This window comes from Diorhabda carinulata, chromosome 9, assembly GCF_026250575.1.
Source record: "Diorhabda carinulata isolate Delta chromosome 9, icDioCari1.1, whole genome shotgun sequence".
NCBI lineage: Eukaryota > Metazoa > Arthropoda > Insecta > Coleoptera > Chrysomelidae > Diorhabda > Diorhabda carinulata.
Genome location: NC_079468.1, coordinates 18,275,507 through 18,294,513, shown reverse-complemented (window position 1 = coordinate 18,294,513; position 19,007 = coordinate 18,275,507). Strand labels below are relative to the sequence as shown.

General features: G+C 32.3%; 2 protein-coding genes across 2 annotated transcripts; one reads left to right on the top strand and one right to left on the bottom strand.

Moving 5' to 3' along the window:
- Nucleotides 1–2,054: 2,054 nt before the first annotated feature.
- On the bottom strand, nucleotides 2,055–13,620 carry LOC130898181 (WD repeat-containing and planar cell polarity effector protein fritz). The gene is made up of 6 exons (XM_057807269.1): nucleotides 13,244–13,620; nucleotides 12,809–13,119; nucleotides 10,977–11,324; nucleotides 9,333–10,045; nucleotides 6,296–6,497; nucleotides 2,055–4,543 (listed from the first exon to the last, which is right to left on the bottom strand). Exons 1-6 carry the CDS (start codon nucleotides 13,324–13,326, stop codon nucleotides 3,630–3,632), a joined length of 2,571 nt encoding a protein of 856 aa, XP_057663252.1. The 5' UTR covers nucleotides 13,327–13,620; the 3' UTR covers nucleotides 2,055–3,629.
- On the top strand, nucleotides 13,508–17,330 carry LOC130898187 (transmembrane protein 87A). Its single transcript, XM_057807278.1, has 4 exons — nucleotides 13,508–13,998; nucleotides 14,058–14,118; nucleotides 14,174–14,277; nucleotides 15,885–17,330. Exons 1-4 carry the CDS (start codon nucleotides 13,897–13,899, stop codon nucleotides 17,139–17,141), a joined length of 1,524 nt encoding a protein of 507 aa, XP_057663261.1. The 5' UTR covers nucleotides 13,508–13,896; the 3' UTR covers nucleotides 17,142–17,330.
- Nucleotides 17,331–19,007: the final 1,677 nt, after the last annotated feature.

Sequence of the window (19,007 nt, the reverse complement as noted above, 5' to 3'; positions counted from 1 at the left end):
CTCGTGTTTTTTTTTCATTGAACTCCCAAGCAAGTGGTAGGCGCCGTTCCATTAACTACGTCGCGGGAATATTCACATTAACAGTAGTATTTCCAAATGGTAATTGTCATGTATTAAAAAACTGTTACATCCTTCTAAAAAGTATTCTGACCATTATGATCAAATTATCTAACGCGTCTATTTTCTCAAGACTTAAGTATTTTTCACGGTTAGCTCGTAAACTGAACTGTAATAGAAACAAACCAAGTTGTATTGTAAAGTTATTTCAGGACAAGTTTTTAATATTTCATGGAAATTGAATTCGTTGCAGTTTGTTTTATCAAATAGTCTTATATGTCGATTAGAACACATGAGAATAATTCATCAAGGCGGGGTTATTACGAATGGTTAACAATTGGTTGCAAGTTAAATCCTCTGTTGAATTATAATGGGTGAATCATTTAAAGATACTTTATTTAGATAAACTTTATTATCATACAAATAAACCTTCTTTGCAATTATTTGTTATTTCGAGTATTTAGCCAATAACTCGAGTAATATGGGCCTCCAATCTTCGAAGGAAAAAGTCAATAGGTATGAAGTCACATAATCTAGCTGGCTAATTCACTGGTCCCAAGCGTGAAATTATTTATTCGGAATTTCTCTAGGATTTTATTTGATAATTATTGTTTTGTTTTGTTTGCTAGATTTGTAATCCTTAAATCTGCCACCTTTCTCTCCAGATTCTTGATTTTCTCGTTCATCAGATTTTTCATCTTGTCATTTATTCTCAAAATCAGGATTTAATTTTATTTGCTACGTCATTTATAAAAAATCGACGTTATTGTTATTGATTAGTTATGGGAATCATAGAAGGATTTTCGGTTTTGATATCCCCATTCATATCTTCAATTTTACTACATGTACTTGGCTGATGTAGACAAACATGAGATTTGCATCAAAGAAGCATTTTATCTAGAAAGGTGAATTTCTCATCCAGACGAAATTTGGTTTCTTTGTGCAACTACTAAGAACTTCATTCGCTCCTTATCAAGCAAAACCATCGCCAATAATATCCTTCTCATCCCCTCTGGGCTACTGGGAAACCGCTTACCACGAACTCACTTGCCTTCCCACATCATCATTCGTCAACTTTTCTACAGTTTTCCTGTAACCTGGCGAATTAGTTCAACAAGAAAATCACCAATGATGAAGCTGTATCTGCCCCTTATAAATAATTTAAACACATTCCGAATGTATTATATCTTCTGGACGTGTTAAGTGCGCATGCTTTGATCAGAATAAGTTCTGAATATATATTCCTCCACGAACGATTTATGAACATCTAAAATTATAATTTAAATTCAAAACTAGCTTGGAAAATATATATAATTAACTGGCTGAAGGATTCTTGATATCTCTAAGTACAAAGTCAACTACCACATTTTTTAAAATACAATTACGTAGAACACCTCATAGATTAGACGTTATTTCGTGGTAAATATCACAAAAAGGATGAATGCACATGCGCCAGATTAAAAATCCTTATTTTACCCATATCTGAGGATACATTGGACGTATTCAGAACACGTTCGGAATTAGAAATCACACAGGATCTTAAATCCTGAGCGTGTTTTCTAGTACCGGGAACGCACAATTTCAACATGTGAAATAACCCCAACCCATGCACTGTAGAGGATTGTATGGGGGCCATCACAAATCAATAAACGCTAATTCATTTGAAATACACTACTCACAAAGTCCACGATCAAATTCTTCTTCCTATCACGTTCAAGATTAGACTGGCTCTTACCGGTTTCTCGTCGAATTTGTATAAAGTTATCAAGTTTATTCACGACTGTTCGCTTGCGAAAATTCGAACATTCTAAATGTTATATTAGGCAAACGTGACTTCGAAGCCTATATAAAGAATTTTTCTCGTTTTGCCATTGCATATTAATAGTAGAGTATACTTTTGTTATATATGCAGAAATGAAATGAAACCGAGATGCAAACGGCTTCAAGAATAGCGAATTGAAAAAAATATTTGACAAGAGGAAATAAAAGTAAAGCAATACAGATAAATATTTAATACAAAAATGAGTATTACAAAAAATAAATATTACTTATATGTACAGGGTGTCCGCTGGGAAAATATACTACTTTATTTGTTAATAATTTTTGATTAAATGAAAGAGATCTTATATTGATAAATGTTTTATTTCAGCAATTCTGTATGGAATACAATATCAGATAAATGTCCGCCTCTGTTAACCTCACAAATGCGAGTCCTTTTGAGCCCATTCTTCATTACATTCCCACACATTTCACGCGGTATTTCATTAATTTCTTGAAATAACTTGTTGTGGAAAGAGGACTCGCAGTAATTCCATTGTAATCCTGGCTGTATGCGATATGGCACCGTCTTGTTGATACCACATGTTAATCAAGACCCAAGCATGCAATCGTGGTGTGAAAAGTTTTCAATCATATCAATCATATTGTACGCCGTTTCCAGTTTCAAAGAAGTAAGGTCCAATGGTTCCTCCTGACCAAATTGCACATTAGACTGTCACTTTTAATGTATGCAAAGGTGACTGATGAATAATTTGAGGGTTTCCCTTTGCCCAGTACCGACTATTCTGTTTATTTACATATCCATTCAAATGAAAATGTGCCTCGTCACTCATTATGATTTTTTCATGAAAGAAGAAAAGAAACTCTTGTATCAACTGAATGTTAAATGGAAACAAATGTCAAATGTGCAAAATTGTGGCGAAAGTTGTTCTTTGAAGACCAAGCTCCTGAGCACGGCGTCGAATGGAGGCTGATGGATTGTTTTGAATACTTTCTTGAGCAGCAGTAATGTTTTCAGCCGATCTTGGAGTACGTTGTGGTTCATGCTTGAGCTTATCAGCTATTCTTCTTCAAAATCGTTTACTACACGATAAATAGTGCGTCTTCTTTGCACGTTGTTTCTTCCAAAATCTTTCTCATCTTCACAGTAATCGATGATTGATTTGGATAAAATGTTTTATAAGTTGATTTACCGAATATTTTTCCATAATAAATTTGCCACGTCTCTACTTCACGACTGCCAGATATGAACTGTCAACACTAATGTTTACCAAAATGGCGGCAAAACAAAGTAGTATACCTTCCCAGCGGACACCCGGTATAACGTATAACGATTAGTTGTGTCAACGTGTATATTGGAAGACTTAATTTTTCTCTAAAAATTCGTATACGAGTTTTCCTTGGTCGTGGAATACAAATGTGACAATAATAAGTGGTTTTATGCTAACCAGTGCCAAATTCTCAACCAAATCGGACTGCATATGTATTATAATAATTTCTATTGCTATACTTGAGCCTATTTGACTAAAATAACTTCAATCTAATGCATTGAATAGAGTACTGGTACAGACTAGGCTGATATAACAATGTAAAACGATAGGCATGAACCATTGGTGAAGGTTTGATGTTAGACCTTAAGTAAAAGAAATGGAAAATAGAGTAAAAGGTACTTGTCAAACGTAAACGGCAAGCAGAACGTTTTGGTCCCCCACACCCACGAAGTAACTGCATAAAAGGGGTAAGTCTGTAACTCATTAGAAGAATTCAAACGGCTTCGATTTTTTTTTTATAATTTAAACTACCCCAAAATGTATCACTTTAATTTTAGGTTGTTCATTATCCCTTTCCTCTTCACCATCCTCCTTTTTAACAGGAGCAAAATCTTTTAAATAATCTTCGTTAGGATGGCATAATGGCAAACTGTCAGCCAATTCTTTTTGTGGATTAGTAACGTGAGATGGTGGAGGTGGTCTTTGGGGTCGTTTTATTTCAGGTACTATGAAAGCTGTTACAGTATCAGAAAATTTAACCTTTGGTTGATTTTTTTTAATTGAATTTGAAATAGGAGGATTTGATGTAGACGATGAAGTAAACGATATTAAATCGTCACTAATAAAATTGGGGTACAGTTTTGGTAATGGTGGCGCCACTAATTTTCCAGCAGGTACAGAAGACTTTTTTATATTGTTTACAGTTGACCTAGATGATATGTTAGATGTAAATTTAGTACTTGTAACAGACGGATTACTGAAAACATTTTCATTTAAAGAAAAAGCGTTGCTCACGATTGGATTCATAGAAAAACTTTCACTAAAGTTAGTACTTTGCATGTAAGGGACATTGTTTGCATTAGAAGAAGGTACTGTGAAAGGTAAAGGAGGCGGTATCATATTAATACTAGTATTTTTACTAAATGTATTAGGTACTTGTGGAGATTTCACGTATGTAGCTCTTGGAGTGTAATTATACTTCAAGCAGTCGTTCGTACTTAGCGAAATTTGGTTTTCATTTATCGGTTTGTAAGTTGTTGGGACGGGTTGATTAAAATCGGTGGTGAGGCAATTATCTGAACAAAGGGGTAAAGGTGGTACATATGTTTTTTTAAACGGTACATCTTCTCTTTGATTTTCTACAGAACTGTGATCTTCGTTAGAACTACCTTCGCCTTCTGAGCATTGGGAACACGATGAACGGGAGCAATTTGATGCTGCAACAAGAAACAAATCAATAATTAAAAACTGTCTCAACATTATAATTAGGAAATATGATATAATTGAAATTTGATTATCTATGGTCATAATTTGTTTTTACCCACGACTGTTGTATAATGTACCCATTAATCACGTCTATCAGATGCTTTCTTGATTTAGATATATTATATTGTTTTGTTACCAAAAAATCGTTTTTATAATTTTATCATGTAAAACACTATTAAATATTTTCAATTTAGTTTTTTACTTATAAAAAAAATTAGAGAAGTAAATTTTCCTAGACCAGAACCGAACCTGGGACCTGAAGTTTAAATGCACGGAGCATTAACACTGAGCTATCAGCGACATTGATAATGTGTTTGTCGTTTATCGATTTCTTAACGTATCATGGTTTTTGAAACAATTTATAAAGAACCTTTTGAAACATTATCAATTTGACCGAAACTTATCAACATTATTTTATGTTTAGCTTTTTCAGAGTTTTAATATTTTATGTCAAATTACGTTAGAAAACCATCTAAATATGGATACAAAAAATGAAAGTTACTTGTCTTTAATACCACCAGAAATAAGAGAAGTTGCCTCATTAAAATTAGTTCAGGAAGTGTACACTAAAGCGTTTTTTGTATCAGAACCAGCGCTAGTGTCGCTGTTCTTAGTAGCAATGCAAGAGAACTGGTTCACCCAGTTCACTGTACTGCTAGCACTGGATCTACAGTCAGTTCAGCCAGTGCAGTGTTATAAGTGTAATCTGGAAACGGTGGCACTACACCTTCGTCATCGAACGAGTGTAAAATATCAAAAAGTACTAAATCGTTTTCCATTATTGATAATACTACAAGGCCTGGATCACATCAAATAACCTCAAATACAACAATCTACAAATGCTGTCTGCACTATATCGTTCTTTGTATCCGATCGAACTAATTCTATACACTCATGAACTGGCCTGCACTGGTCCAGTTCAATACAGTTCCAGTGCTGTTACCAAGAACAAACCTATTTTTTAAGTTGGAGTTCAGAGGTTTGCCTATGAGCCTGATGGTCGTTATTATAATGGGTATCACTGTGACTTTTGCCGATTGGTTTATTACCTCGTACTCCTAAACTAGATCATGATATTTGTTTAACTTCGTTTCTCTAGATTATGGTCACTTGGATAGGAGAGTCGATGAGTCAGGTTTCCATTTAGTTCATATCACCGTAGATAATGACTGTTGTTTAGTTTTGGTTTATAAGTAATGATGGAGATGTCCTATTATGGTTCTCTTGGATTATTATCATGGTGTGTATTTGTTATAGAGTGCTGCTTTTTTTGAGAAAGTCATGATTCAACTCTTTTACTGCAGGTGAGATGCTCAAGAGTTTCCGAGGAAATTCCAACTAGGCGGAATTTGTCTTCTATCTTTGTTCCCATAAAATGTATATCCTGCAATTTCTTGTTTGGATAACTTTGTTATGTTTATTGAAGAATTACCGAACTGTTGCCGGCGTTTGTGTAGTTTGATATTTGAAACTTTTTATTGTTATTCGCTATGGGATATAATTTGTATGATAATCCAATCTGCAGGTATGAGGTGAAAATTTAGTTGGACTAATGATTTATATTTTATATGATATGATCTAATTAGTTATCCACTGTTATCACTAAACGGAATTAATTCATTCAATTTCAACCGCATTAGTTAATTTACCAAAATTGTAAATCGACGGACTTTGGTTAATTAATTTCTCGTTCATTTACAAACCTTCGCTGGAGCACCTGCTCAGAAGAGATGAAGCTTGAGCTCTTGCTGCAGCCGCCATCTCAGTTTCTCCGATTTTTACTGCGATATAATGAAGATCCATAAACAAATCATGGTGACCGACATCTACAGCTAACAAAAATGCGGTTTCGAACATTTCAGCTCGGACTAGCTGATGAAAAAATCGCCTTGTTAATGATATAACCTAAAAAATGAAATTACTGAAAGTGAAAGTAATTGGGGAACACAAGTGATATTAGAGTTAAAAATAAGGAATCAAACCTGAATTTGTTATAGTTGGCTATTAATACCTTCGGATATTTTTGGTTGGATATGTGTTTGCAGTAGGTTTGTGTAGGATAAATTAAAATTGGTATAATTAGGACTCGGATACAGCTGCATTTTTCTCAAACGTGTTTTAAAGGGCTTCTACAGATAAACCTATTAGTCATAATTGCCTTCCAAACTCTGACTGACATTCTACTGTAGACCAGTGTCAAGATAATACACATGATATAAAGGGTGGTCCAACCAAAATGCACGATGTTAATTGTAAATAAAACAAAATCTTTTCAGCGAATTATCTTAATATTTTTTACAACGATAGAAAGATCTATGACAATTATGTGTGAAACAAAATATCGGCCAAATGCTCGCCACGGCTTCGGTGGCATACCTCTATCCGATGGTCCATATTTTCAATGAGTCTGAGACATAATAGAGGTTCATTATCGTTAATTTGCCGAATTATATCATCCTTTAGCTCTTGAATTGTTCTTCGCTTATTGACGTACACTTTTTCTTTCAATTATCCATAAAGAAAGAAGTCCAACGGTGTCAAATCACATGATCGTGGCGGCCAATTAACATCGCCACGACGTGAGATAACACAACCATTGAATATCTCGCGCAAAAGAGCCATTGCTTCGTTGGCCACCAAACAGTCACTCTTTGTGGATGCATCGACTTTTCAACAATCACTCGTGGATTCTCCCAAATGCGGTAATTCTGCTTATTAACGAATCCACTGAGGTGAAAGTGGGCCTCGTCGATGAAGATGATTTTCTTTGTAGTGTGTGTGTCAGCAGGCTTCAGCTCTTGAGTCAATTGAGCCTTGTAAGCGTGTCAATTCAAATCTATATTCAAAATTCGCATCAGTGATGTCAGAGAAGGTTTGCTGAAATTTGCGCACAATTTTCCCGATTGTGGACACATTTGGTCGATTATGCTGACCAAAAAAATCACGAAGTGCATGAAATGCATTTTTATTTGAACGCCCATTTTCGTAAAAGGCTTCAACAATCTTAACGCGCTGCTCAAATGTGCACCTCTCCATGATTGAATTTGTCAAACACTGAAACAAAGAAATGTCAAATCAAGTGGGGCAAAAAACTTGACGTTAAGGTGCGACTCACAATCAACATCGTGCATTATAGTTGGTTATAGTTACAATGGTTTATGCGAAAATTCCAAATAAATATAGTTTAACAATTTCTTAAAAGGTATTCACCAGGCAGCCTTTTACCTTCTACATTATTTGAGTTTAGTTACCACGTGCCAACGACTCAAAGACTCTTTGTTTAATTTCAGCCTTTCCTTTTTAAATAAATTCGATTCTATTATTTTACTTCTGAAGTCAGTGTCCCCACTGCACAATGGCTTCTCAAAAATCTAATCAAATCGTTTGTATACCGCAGCTGTTGGTTGGGAGAAATTCTATTCAAAATTATATTAATATGATAGTCAAAAATAAAAATTGGAAAGTAGAAAAACTTTCATTGATTTTTAAGCATATGTTTCGACTTCTATTCCCATATAAAATGAGTAAACATAATTATTAGTCCAGTCACTTTAGACATAAAAATAGGTGTCAAATAACAAAAATTCTTGGTAAGCCATATATTGGTGGGGAGCTGGAGTTTACCATTCTTCTTCTTTCAATGCATATTCACTAACAGATGTTCGAGATAACATTTTCCATCGCTTCTCTATTTCTTGCGGTGTGTATTAAGGATTGTATATCGTGTAGCCCTGTCCACTGCCTGATGTTTCGCAGCTAAGATACTTTATTCCTTCTGATCCCTCTATTTCCTTCAATTGATATTTGTTGTTTCGCATATTAATTCAAATAATTCACGTTGTTTGCCGATGCGTCTCAGAATTTCTTCGTTTTTCAATCAAGTCCTAAGGCACCTTAAGGATTCTGCGGTGAAGCCACATCTCAAAAGCCTCCAACTTGTTAATCGCGGTCGGCTTCAATGTCCAGGCCCCCTTGCCGTAGAGAAGCACCGACCAAACGTAGCACTTCACGAACCTCAGTCGTAGGTTAAGATCAAAATCGGGACAAGTAAGCACTCTTCGAAACTTCAAGAATGAAAGTCGGGCTTGTTCAATGCGACATTTTATTTCTTTGTCTGATGCCCAGTCTTCAAGGAGCCAGATTCCCAGATATTTGAATTTATTCACCATTACAAATAAAGTTTTAAAAATCTCCATCGATTCTATTTGTGCTACAAAAGTTATTCGGGATAAAAGGTCAAAATTTGATGTTTTTTGGATTTTTCTCGGAAAGGTAAGTTTTATCAAATAAAAAATTCAAACCAAAGATCTTAAAATTCTCTACAAAAATGGTCCCTTTTTTTAAGAGTCACATTGTACATGATTTGCACATATAAGCCACGTATACACGAGGATATATTGAAAAAATCTTAGCAACTATAGAACCAAACAAAATTTCAATTTCTAATTTTCTAATAAGTTATTGTTCGTTGCTATGGTAACGCAATATTTTAGTTAACAATCAGATTTTGTGTATTTGTGTGATTGGTAATGTATATAGTGAACAAAATCATTTACTATATAGATATAAAATGAAGCGCCTAAGTATTCTAGTCTGATAATAATATAGACTAACTCTTATTGTTCTGCTTGAATATTTATAAAAGCTCAAACTCAATTTTACTGTCAATTTTCACACCTTGTACTCACCCATCTTTTGATTTGTACAGATATATGTACTTTACAATTGAATCAGTCTTACCTGACCTCCAAATCGGTGCCTGATCTGTGCAGGAATGGGTATCGGACTATTATGATAGCATCCTAATGCGTTTTGCAAATTCTGTGCAACTTCTTCATTCAAGGGCCGTCTCAGCAAAAACGCAGTGATTTTTTGTAAAGCGAAAAAACTGTCATCTTTAAATTCCCAAGAAACTAATAATTTAATGGCTTTATCAATTTTTCCTAATTGTAGATAATTTTGTATCAAAGATTTGAAAGTTAACGATTCAGCAATATATGTTAATGAGGCAATAGGACCTTGTTCAAAAGTAATGAGTAAATTTTTTGGTCCCCAATTTATAGAAGCTATGCTGAATTGCAAGTTAAAGTAAGTAGATAAATTAACAATTGGAATAGGTAGACAATCTTCATTTAACAATTGGCTTTTAATGCAATTCAAAGCAGTATCATAATACTGTAACTGGCCTTTATCATTTCCAACTGCTACCACAGCATTGTCTGGATGCCAAGCTAGTAAAGTCGGAATAAACCTTGTTTTGATAGTTCTTGTTGAGCCTCTGTTACGATCAAGTAGTGCCAAAGAACCATCAATACAGCAAATCAAGAGTCTGTCTTCTAGTTTACTCAAAGCTGAACAACTGACTTGCGTTTGAAGGGGTACTGAGATTACCGACATTCTTTTTAGATTATTTCCCACCAGTTCAAAGTTACTCACTTCCACTGAAACAGCTCCTGAAAAATATCAATAAACAATACAACAAAAACTAACATATTTTGCTTATAGTGTATCTAAAGTCAAACGCCAAATTTATGCTTGTGAATTTTTTGTTTTAAATACGTATACTATGCACCATACTATAAAAGTACATATACGAGAGCGATTCGATGATTATGATCGAGACGAATGCTGTAGATGGCGCGCTATCAATTCGGTAGTGAGTGCCAAAGTCGGTCTTCTGTATTTAAATGGGTCAAAGCGATCAAAGATGGCCGCGAAACCGTCAAGAATCAGCTACATGATCGTCGACTGCAAGGCCCAAATTCGTCCATCTTTGGAGTGTTGCTCGTACATTTGGAGCTCAGTTCCCAAGCATACCCTTAGGATGTTCAATTCAATACAGAAGAGAACAATTCGACTTATTGGCGACCTAGAGTTAACCAATAACTTGAGTCAACTAATAGCTATTTATATTTTAACTTCAGTGATTCCAAGTAGCAATAGACATAATAGCATTGTATCTGAAAATAGGGTCCCTACTATCGTCAATATACCCAAATCTTTTTGGAAAACATTATTTCTATTCTATTCCATTTAATAGGCCTTACAACTTATTTATAAAACACAAAATCCCACTTAAAAATATAAATTCAATCTAAAAACCTCTAGATTCTCCACTAATAGGAATATTTGGTATTTTCTTGACTTCTTTATTAAAATTCAACTTGTTACAACAGTGTAAATTTCTTTTTAAATTAAAAAATCAAGTATTTACTAGATTTTAATTTACAATGTGGCTCAATTTTTGTTCAATATATGAATATTTATAGTAGTAGTAGTATATATATAGTAGTTCCATTCATATCTGGGGTTCAACCAGTATATAAATAAATATTACTGGACATTTAAATGTAACTATCAGAATTAATAGTAGTTCAAACATACCTCTTTGTGTTACTTTTTGTTCAATTAAAATTAAGGTTCTGTTTGTGAATTTACTAACAACTACTTCTAATGGTTCAGAATCGGTCTTTTTATAGGAGAGCAATTCAGGATCAGAAACACCAACCCAATACAAATGTAAATTAGCTCTTTGATGGTCTTTAGCTAATGGACTCCATGGCTGAGGATGCTCTGTTCCAACCTTACCCCAAACTACCAACCATTCTCCATAATAATTTAGCATCCGTCTAGGTCCTCCTTCTAATACCCATCCATCTTTCCATTGACCGCCATAACCCAATACATGACCATCATTACAAATGCAAATGACTTGATTGCCAAAAATAATACCTGAAATTAATTGCCCCAATTGATATACAGTGTGTTCATAAAGTAAAGTAACGTGCCAATATTGCGATTTCTATAGGTCTGCAAAAAAATGGAGAAAAAACCTTTTCAAAAAATGAAAAATGTAAATAGAGCACTTCTAGAGTCGTTCAAATGCAAAGCTGAGTATCAAAATGAAAATAAAATCAAAATAGAAATTAATTTTTTCCTTAGTTTTTCATCTCAAAAATATGTAGCAGTCATTAATTGAATTATTTGTATTTGTATTAAAATTTACAAAATAAATGATAAAAATGACTTAAATAATTTAAGTAAAATTCATAGCTCTATTAAGGAAAAAATAAATTTCTATTTTGATTCTAATTTTATATTCATGATATAGGTGATCTATTGATTGATATAAATAAGCAAATTGTCAGTGTCAATATCATATTTTGATTTTTAATAAAGACTAAAAGTACTTAATATGTCAAAATGTTACAACTATCATTCCAAATTATTAAAAAAACTAATTATATAACAGAAGAAACCTAAAATTAAGATGATTTAAAAACTTATATATAATCGGTACATTCCAATAGAAATAGTAACTGTTCAATCAAGAGTTCCTTGACTTGTTTCATGACAAAATGGAAGTCTGTAAAACCATAATGCAAAAGGTATATATTAGAGTAATACTAATCTAGGTTGCCGGAACATATAACAGATATTTATACAATATATAGAACGTAATTGATGGGCAGCTACTATCAGCACCACTGTTATTGACCTTTTTATTGTATGAGATAATGTTTGAAGTGTCTTATTTATTTAAATTTATAGAGAAATCAAATGGTTCCTGCAAAAAGAAATGTGGTTAGGTTAGGTTGCTTTTATATGAATGGTACATCACCACATTTTACTGTGCAGTTTGAAATTATTAAATTAAGATTTCCAAGACATGTGGATTAGGCAAAGGACCACAAGGAATAGCCAGTTAATTCTCCAGATTTATTGCTTTTAGACTAATTTATCTGGAGATATCTAAAAAACATTGTGTCTCTTACCCAAATCTGATTCTTAGAATGAACCAAGAAATATAAGGAAGTCAATCTGAATATCTAATTAAATGATAATAAATTAATTTTTCCTATTCTTTATTTTAGTAAGAGAAACATTCCCATAAATTATATTTTTTTCAATGTAGAACAAATGTAGACCAAATGAAGTTAAAATTATGCACACTTCAAAGTTGTATTTATAATTAACAAATTAAGAAAAACTGAAATAACATCAACAGAGTATACTATTTAAAAAATATATATAAATAGGTTATTTAGAGGTAAAAGTGCAGCCTGTATATTTCTAACAGATCTATGCAGATTGTCTGAATTTTTTGAAAAAGCTTTTATTCAACATTTTAATTTGTAAACCTAACAAAAATCCAAATATTAACAAATTACATTCTTTATGAACACATTTTACAAAAAGACAATTATTAAACATACCATCACAAATGATATTGGCTTGAAGTTTTGATGCCAGCTGTTTATCCAAAGCAATATTAGTTAAATCACCAGAATGATTTGTTGACAAAGTTACTAAAAGGCCAGTTGACAATAAAAAAAATATTTTATTCCCTTCAAAAACAAAACACACAATCCGACTTTGTATCATACACTCCTCTAATTCTTTCAACTTATCTCTGAGTTTTTGGGGTCTTTTATTAGGCAGATACCAACTGATACCACGCTGTTCACAAAACTGTTTTTTACTTTGACTATAAATATTATCCGTTCCTTCTTTTTTTGTATAGTACCTAAAATATCTCAATTAATTCAACTTTCTGAATTTTACAGTTCACATAAATAGTGTTGATTATTTCCCATAAGAATGTAAACTAAACTTTGAGTGTATGATAATAAATTAGGTTAACTGTTTACCTAAAGGAGCCATAATCAGTGTTTTTAACTATTATATCTTCCTGAGTTGTCCAGAAGTGAATTTCACTCAATAAAGTAACCATATTTACGATACAAAATTACACAAATTAATAAATTATTGTACGTATATTTCTACATTTTAAATAAAAAATAATTTGTGTATATTATTTTTTATAAGATATAAACATTCACGTAAACAAAATAGAAAATATATACGTCATTTCTAATTAAGGTGTGTTGCTTTCACAATTTTAGTTTATTGTCACTGTTAGAAACAGTTTCGCGAAGCCCACATCCAGAACATACCCTGGTATGTTCCGTGGCCCGCATTAATAATATGTACTACATAAAATTCTTTTACAACTCTATGGTTCAATGATTGATATTCTTTCACATGGATTATTTTGAATAAAATTTTGTTTTAAATTGAATTATCCTTGTTGGCAAAATAGACAAACTATTTGTGAAACAAACTACCGTTACAAAAATGGAATAAAATTGAAATGGAATAATCGATTTTTCTATGCTGTTTGATTTTCTAAAAAAGGGAATGGCAACGTCACTTGTCAACTTTTTGGATAAATCATAGAATTTAATGACGTTTGTGATGTAGAAAGACTTAAAATATTTGAAATATTTTCAATAGAATCACGATGATCAAAAATGTAACATATACTATTTTCATTATATTTTACATTATTTTCAAAGTACGAGCTCTACCAGATGAAGGAAAGTGGAATGAAAATTTATCATCGGTAAGCAAATACAAGTTATATTATTTTTTACAATAGTTACTAATAAACATTTATTTTAGGGATACAACAATATATTTCTGTCTAAAAGTTTATATAAGGGTGCGGAAATCTTAATCGGAAGTAAGTATCTTGATAATTTGATTTATATAATTTGTTAATACTTTTCTATTTTTAGTAAATTGTGATTCCCAAATTCAAAATTCAAAAATCGGCATAAGTTTAGTTATCATTCAGTCCATCTGTTTCGATATTAAAGATGCTCTCAACAAAATTAAACAGGTATGTCAGGGATCAACTAATCTATCAATTAGTAAATAAAGTATTTTAATTTCAAGTAATAATTATTGTCCATAGTAAAAATAGAAATCTTATTCAAATTTCTATTCTTTGTTTGTAAACTTCAAACAATTGTGGACCACATAATACTTCCTTTCCATTTTTTTTCATCTTCGGTTAAATTCGACTTTCCATCAATATTAGCACTATTAACATATCTGGGAACGTTGACAATGATGCACATCACCTTGTTCTGGAATCTCTGCAGAATATACATATTGGAATTGCTGGGGATCCCCCAAAGCCGAATTCCATACTGCCATAGGGATACTTCTATACAGTAACACTTTGTTTTCAATTGAATAGAGATCATTATGTTTTAGTAGAATAGAATATTAATTCTTACCATACTTTGTCGATGTCCAGGTGTAGTATCTTTAGCTTCAAAATCACCATTTATTGTTTTGACTAGCCATAGTTCATGTTCTATTTTTCCATTTTTATTTTGAATCTGAAATGGTGTGACATTTACTTCCTTAGAATGCTATTTCTTCTCTTTATGTAGATTTTTCAAAATGCAAGATGGAGTGGAAGCTAATAGGCCTGTGAAAGTTAGATATGTTGATTTTGCCTTTGTTTTGAGATGATAATTATCTGGGCAAGTTACAGCTTTTTTATATTTGTAGTCTGTTGGTTACCAACTAAGGTGCATAATTTTCATTTGGTGTGTACCTTTTGGTATTGCTAGTGGCTTGTGCATAGGCTGCATCTAATTATATTTATTGGTTAGCTGTGCTAGGTTGGATATAGCTTTTGTTTGAGTTGTTTATGTACAGTACAAACCCGATAATTTGCCGGATGGCTACCATTACAATTGGCACATATCACTTCATCATTCTGGACTCCCCTTTTACACTCCTTAGTCACATCTGATCACATGCATAGTAGTGTCTGTGATCGACTATACTATTTCCTAGTTTAGTTGAATTGTTTATTTCTTCATCATTTTCTTCTAGTTTTAGGTCTGAAAATTATAAGGGCAATTTCGTTTTAGTGATTCTGTCTTTCATTATATATGTACCAAAGACTTCATGTTGTTTTTCTTCTAGAGCCTCTTTAATATTTTTAATTTCAATGGGTTTGTGTAACCAGTATTTCGTGATTTTTGTTTGTTTCTTTTTGTGTTAGGCTCTTCTGGATTTCTTTGCTCAAAAAAAGCTAGGGTGACTTCCTCTTCTGAGATGAATAAGTAGCACTTAGTATTGCATTGAGTGAAATTTTGATACAGAGCTCTAAATTATTGTATAAACCCAGAATATTGTATAGTTTTATAAAGTGAAAACATTTGATACCATTATATACATAATAAAGTTATGGAAAAGGTAATTGTCTTAGAAATATACACGTACAGATTAGCAACTGGTTGATTTTCAAGTCTCTAGAGTAAAAATAAAGCGAAGGTAAGGGAACTTTACTTTTTTATTGAATCTTGTGAATTTTAATTACAAAAAATGGGGTTTGAAAAATATAATTGCCAATTATCCCTTAACAAAACTAAAAATGAAACTAATTAAAAGTACCAGAAATTAAATATTCCTTTTATATTTCAGGAAATCACCTTACCCCCCTCAGATAGTAAAAACTCTTCTAAAATTTACCATACTAGTGAAATATATGATTGTAATGATAAAATTTTCATCAAAGAAAACACTGCCACAACTTCTGCACCAAAGAATCATACCAGCAAACAACCTGTGCATAAAATAAGCCATGATGGTGTGTACGTTCTTGCTCTTAAAGTTAGCACAAATACTTCTCGATACAGTGTAGGAGTTCATATAGAAATGAAAAATGATTATGGTTATCTCTCTGCTGCAGATTGGCCCTTACTGCCATTTTATGGGTTTATGTGTATATATTACGTCATTTTGGGAGTAATATGGTTAATACTATCATTTTTACAATGGAGAGACCTTTTAAGAGTTCAGTTTTGGATTGGAGGGGTTATATTATTGGGAATGTTAGAAAAAGCAACTTTCTATGCAGAATTTCAAAGTATAAATAACACCGGAGTTAGAGTACAAGGAGCTATGCTGTTTGCAGAATGGATATCTTGTGCAAAAAGAACTCTAGCCCGTATGCTTGTTGTCATTGTAAGTCTAGGTTTTGGTATTGTTAAACCTAGACTGGGTGCAACTTTGCATAGGGTGGTTGGTGTTGGACTTTTATACTTTTTTCTAGCTGCATCAGAAGCTTATCTGAGAATAACTAAGGCAAAAACTGATAGTAATAGAGATATGTTAGTGGCTTCTGTACCTTTGGCAGTATTAGATTCTGCTATTTGTTGGTGGATATTCTCTGCTTTAGTAAATACTACAAGAACTTTACGATTGAGGAGGAATGAAACTAAATTAACTCTTTACAGACATTTCACCAATACTTTAATATTCTCAGTATTGGCATCTGTTTGTTTCATGTTATATTGTATCAAAGATCACCGCTTTGTTGAATGTTTAGTTGTTTGGAAAGATATCTGGATCGAAGAAGCTTACTGGCATATTCTTTTCTCTGTATTATTGTTAGTAATAATGATATTATGGAGGCCAACAAATAATAATCAGAGATATGCTTTTGTTCCACTTCTGGATACTGGTGATGATACAGAAGAAGAAGAACAGCTTGTTAATGATGCTTATGGTATTAAAGTTAGAGTACATCATCCTAAGAATAACGCACCTCAGAGAACTTCAATTGACGATGATCTCAAATGGTTGGAAGATAATGTTAAAAGTGATCCAGCCCTACCTATTTTAGATTCAGATGAAGAACTTGTTAATACAAGATTTGAAGTATCCAAGATGCAGTAAATCTATCGACCTTTAGGTACTTATTTATTTGAATTAAGTTGATTGTGCAGAAAAGACTGACAATTATCCAACTTTTAAATATTTGTAAATCTATAAGAGAGGATATGTAAATTGTAAATACATGAGAATATTTTCTCGAGAAAATTTTATTATATCAATAATTCGTTATATCAGAATACAAAAAATAAATAGTTATAGCACATTCTACTAACAAATTATTGAGAATGAGATATTCTTTCATAATATGTATCGATAAGATAATCTTTAGAAAATATTCTTAATAGCCAAGACAACTCTGTAAATACAGCTCAGTATTCCTTATCTCTTAGTAATAGCATATATATATTATAAAAAAAATATTTGTAATAAGTTTGCTAATTGTAATTAATCATTTTTAATCACTTAAAGCTGCTTTAAAATAAAATAAATCAAAAAATCTAGTCATTCAACTGCATTATAACTTTGCTTAATTTGAAGTCCTATGAGAATTGAACCTGATAATTTAATACTAAATTGTACAAAATGTAATTAACTCTTCATATTTTACAAAGAAATAAGTATTCTGTTCAAGTGTAAGTATATGTTTTTAAATATTTTTTTCTCTAAGAGCTCGTACAGTGTTTCCAACTTAACATGAAAATGTCAGTTTTACATCTTGTGAAAATTATCGCTTTATATTTCCGAATTAGCTCAAGTCGTAAGATTCAGTGCCTGAGAATTCAGCAACATTTTCAACCGATTCTTCCTTTTTTATTCAGTCCCATGTTATTTAGGTTTGTTTCTAGAGGGCAATACTCTATTGCTGAGGTTATGGGTTTTAACAAAAGTATTTGGATATTTTGAACGGTTGACGAAAAAAATATTTTGAACAAGTGCTACTTTTCCGTTATAATCATCAAAGTAGGAATTATAAGTTTTGTTAACATTTAGTTCATTTATGAACTATTATATTCTTCTCGATGTTATTCATGATCTAAGAAGAAACGTTGAGGATTCATTTCAAAGGTTCTGTCACGATTCCGCCATATAAGAATGAAACTTGTTCTGTTGAAACTGTTTGCCCTCAAGACCTACTCCTACTTTAAAAGAAAAAACACTTTTCGTAGATTTTTACATTCATTTGCAAGAACAAAGAATTCAATTATTTGATATGATTCATCATAGTTTGCAGTCAAGAGAATATATAATTAAAGCATTGGAATTGGTTCTTGACTTTCAACAAGAGTCCTTGTGCAGCCATCAACTATACAACGATTTACTATTTTTTTATAATTATTACAAAAGTCATTTATTCTACAACTTTTAATAGTTATTCATTATACAAGTGCGTAAAGTGATTCTTTTGCGCACGAGTCGCTACGCTCGTGCCTTTCATTTGCGCAAAAGTTCTTCACGCACGAGTATCATACAATATTTTATCTACCATCACATAAAAAATACTTTTGTTGCAATCAGAACTATAATTTAAATTCATGGTAGTTTTCAATATTGAATAATGGAACCATAACGTTGATCATTTCCATTGACATTGGGAGAAAAATACAATAGGAGTATTTTCCGGGTTAGTTTTGATTTTTTTTGGTGTTTTACCAATCCAAAAAATCGCTATATGGCTTCACTTATATTTTCTTGACTTTTTAGGAAGCAGGTTTTGAGTTACATTGCACTCAATTTCAGGAGGAGTGCAATCAGATTCTTCTTCCGTGTTTATGTAGCTTAAAACAATCAGTGTTTTATCATTCAAAATTTGAAAAATATTTTGCAAAATACGATGACGTTTTACACTTTTCTTAAAGACATTAGAAAAATTATTACAATTACTGAACCATTGTCAGAAGACACAACACAAAATTATCTAAGGTAACT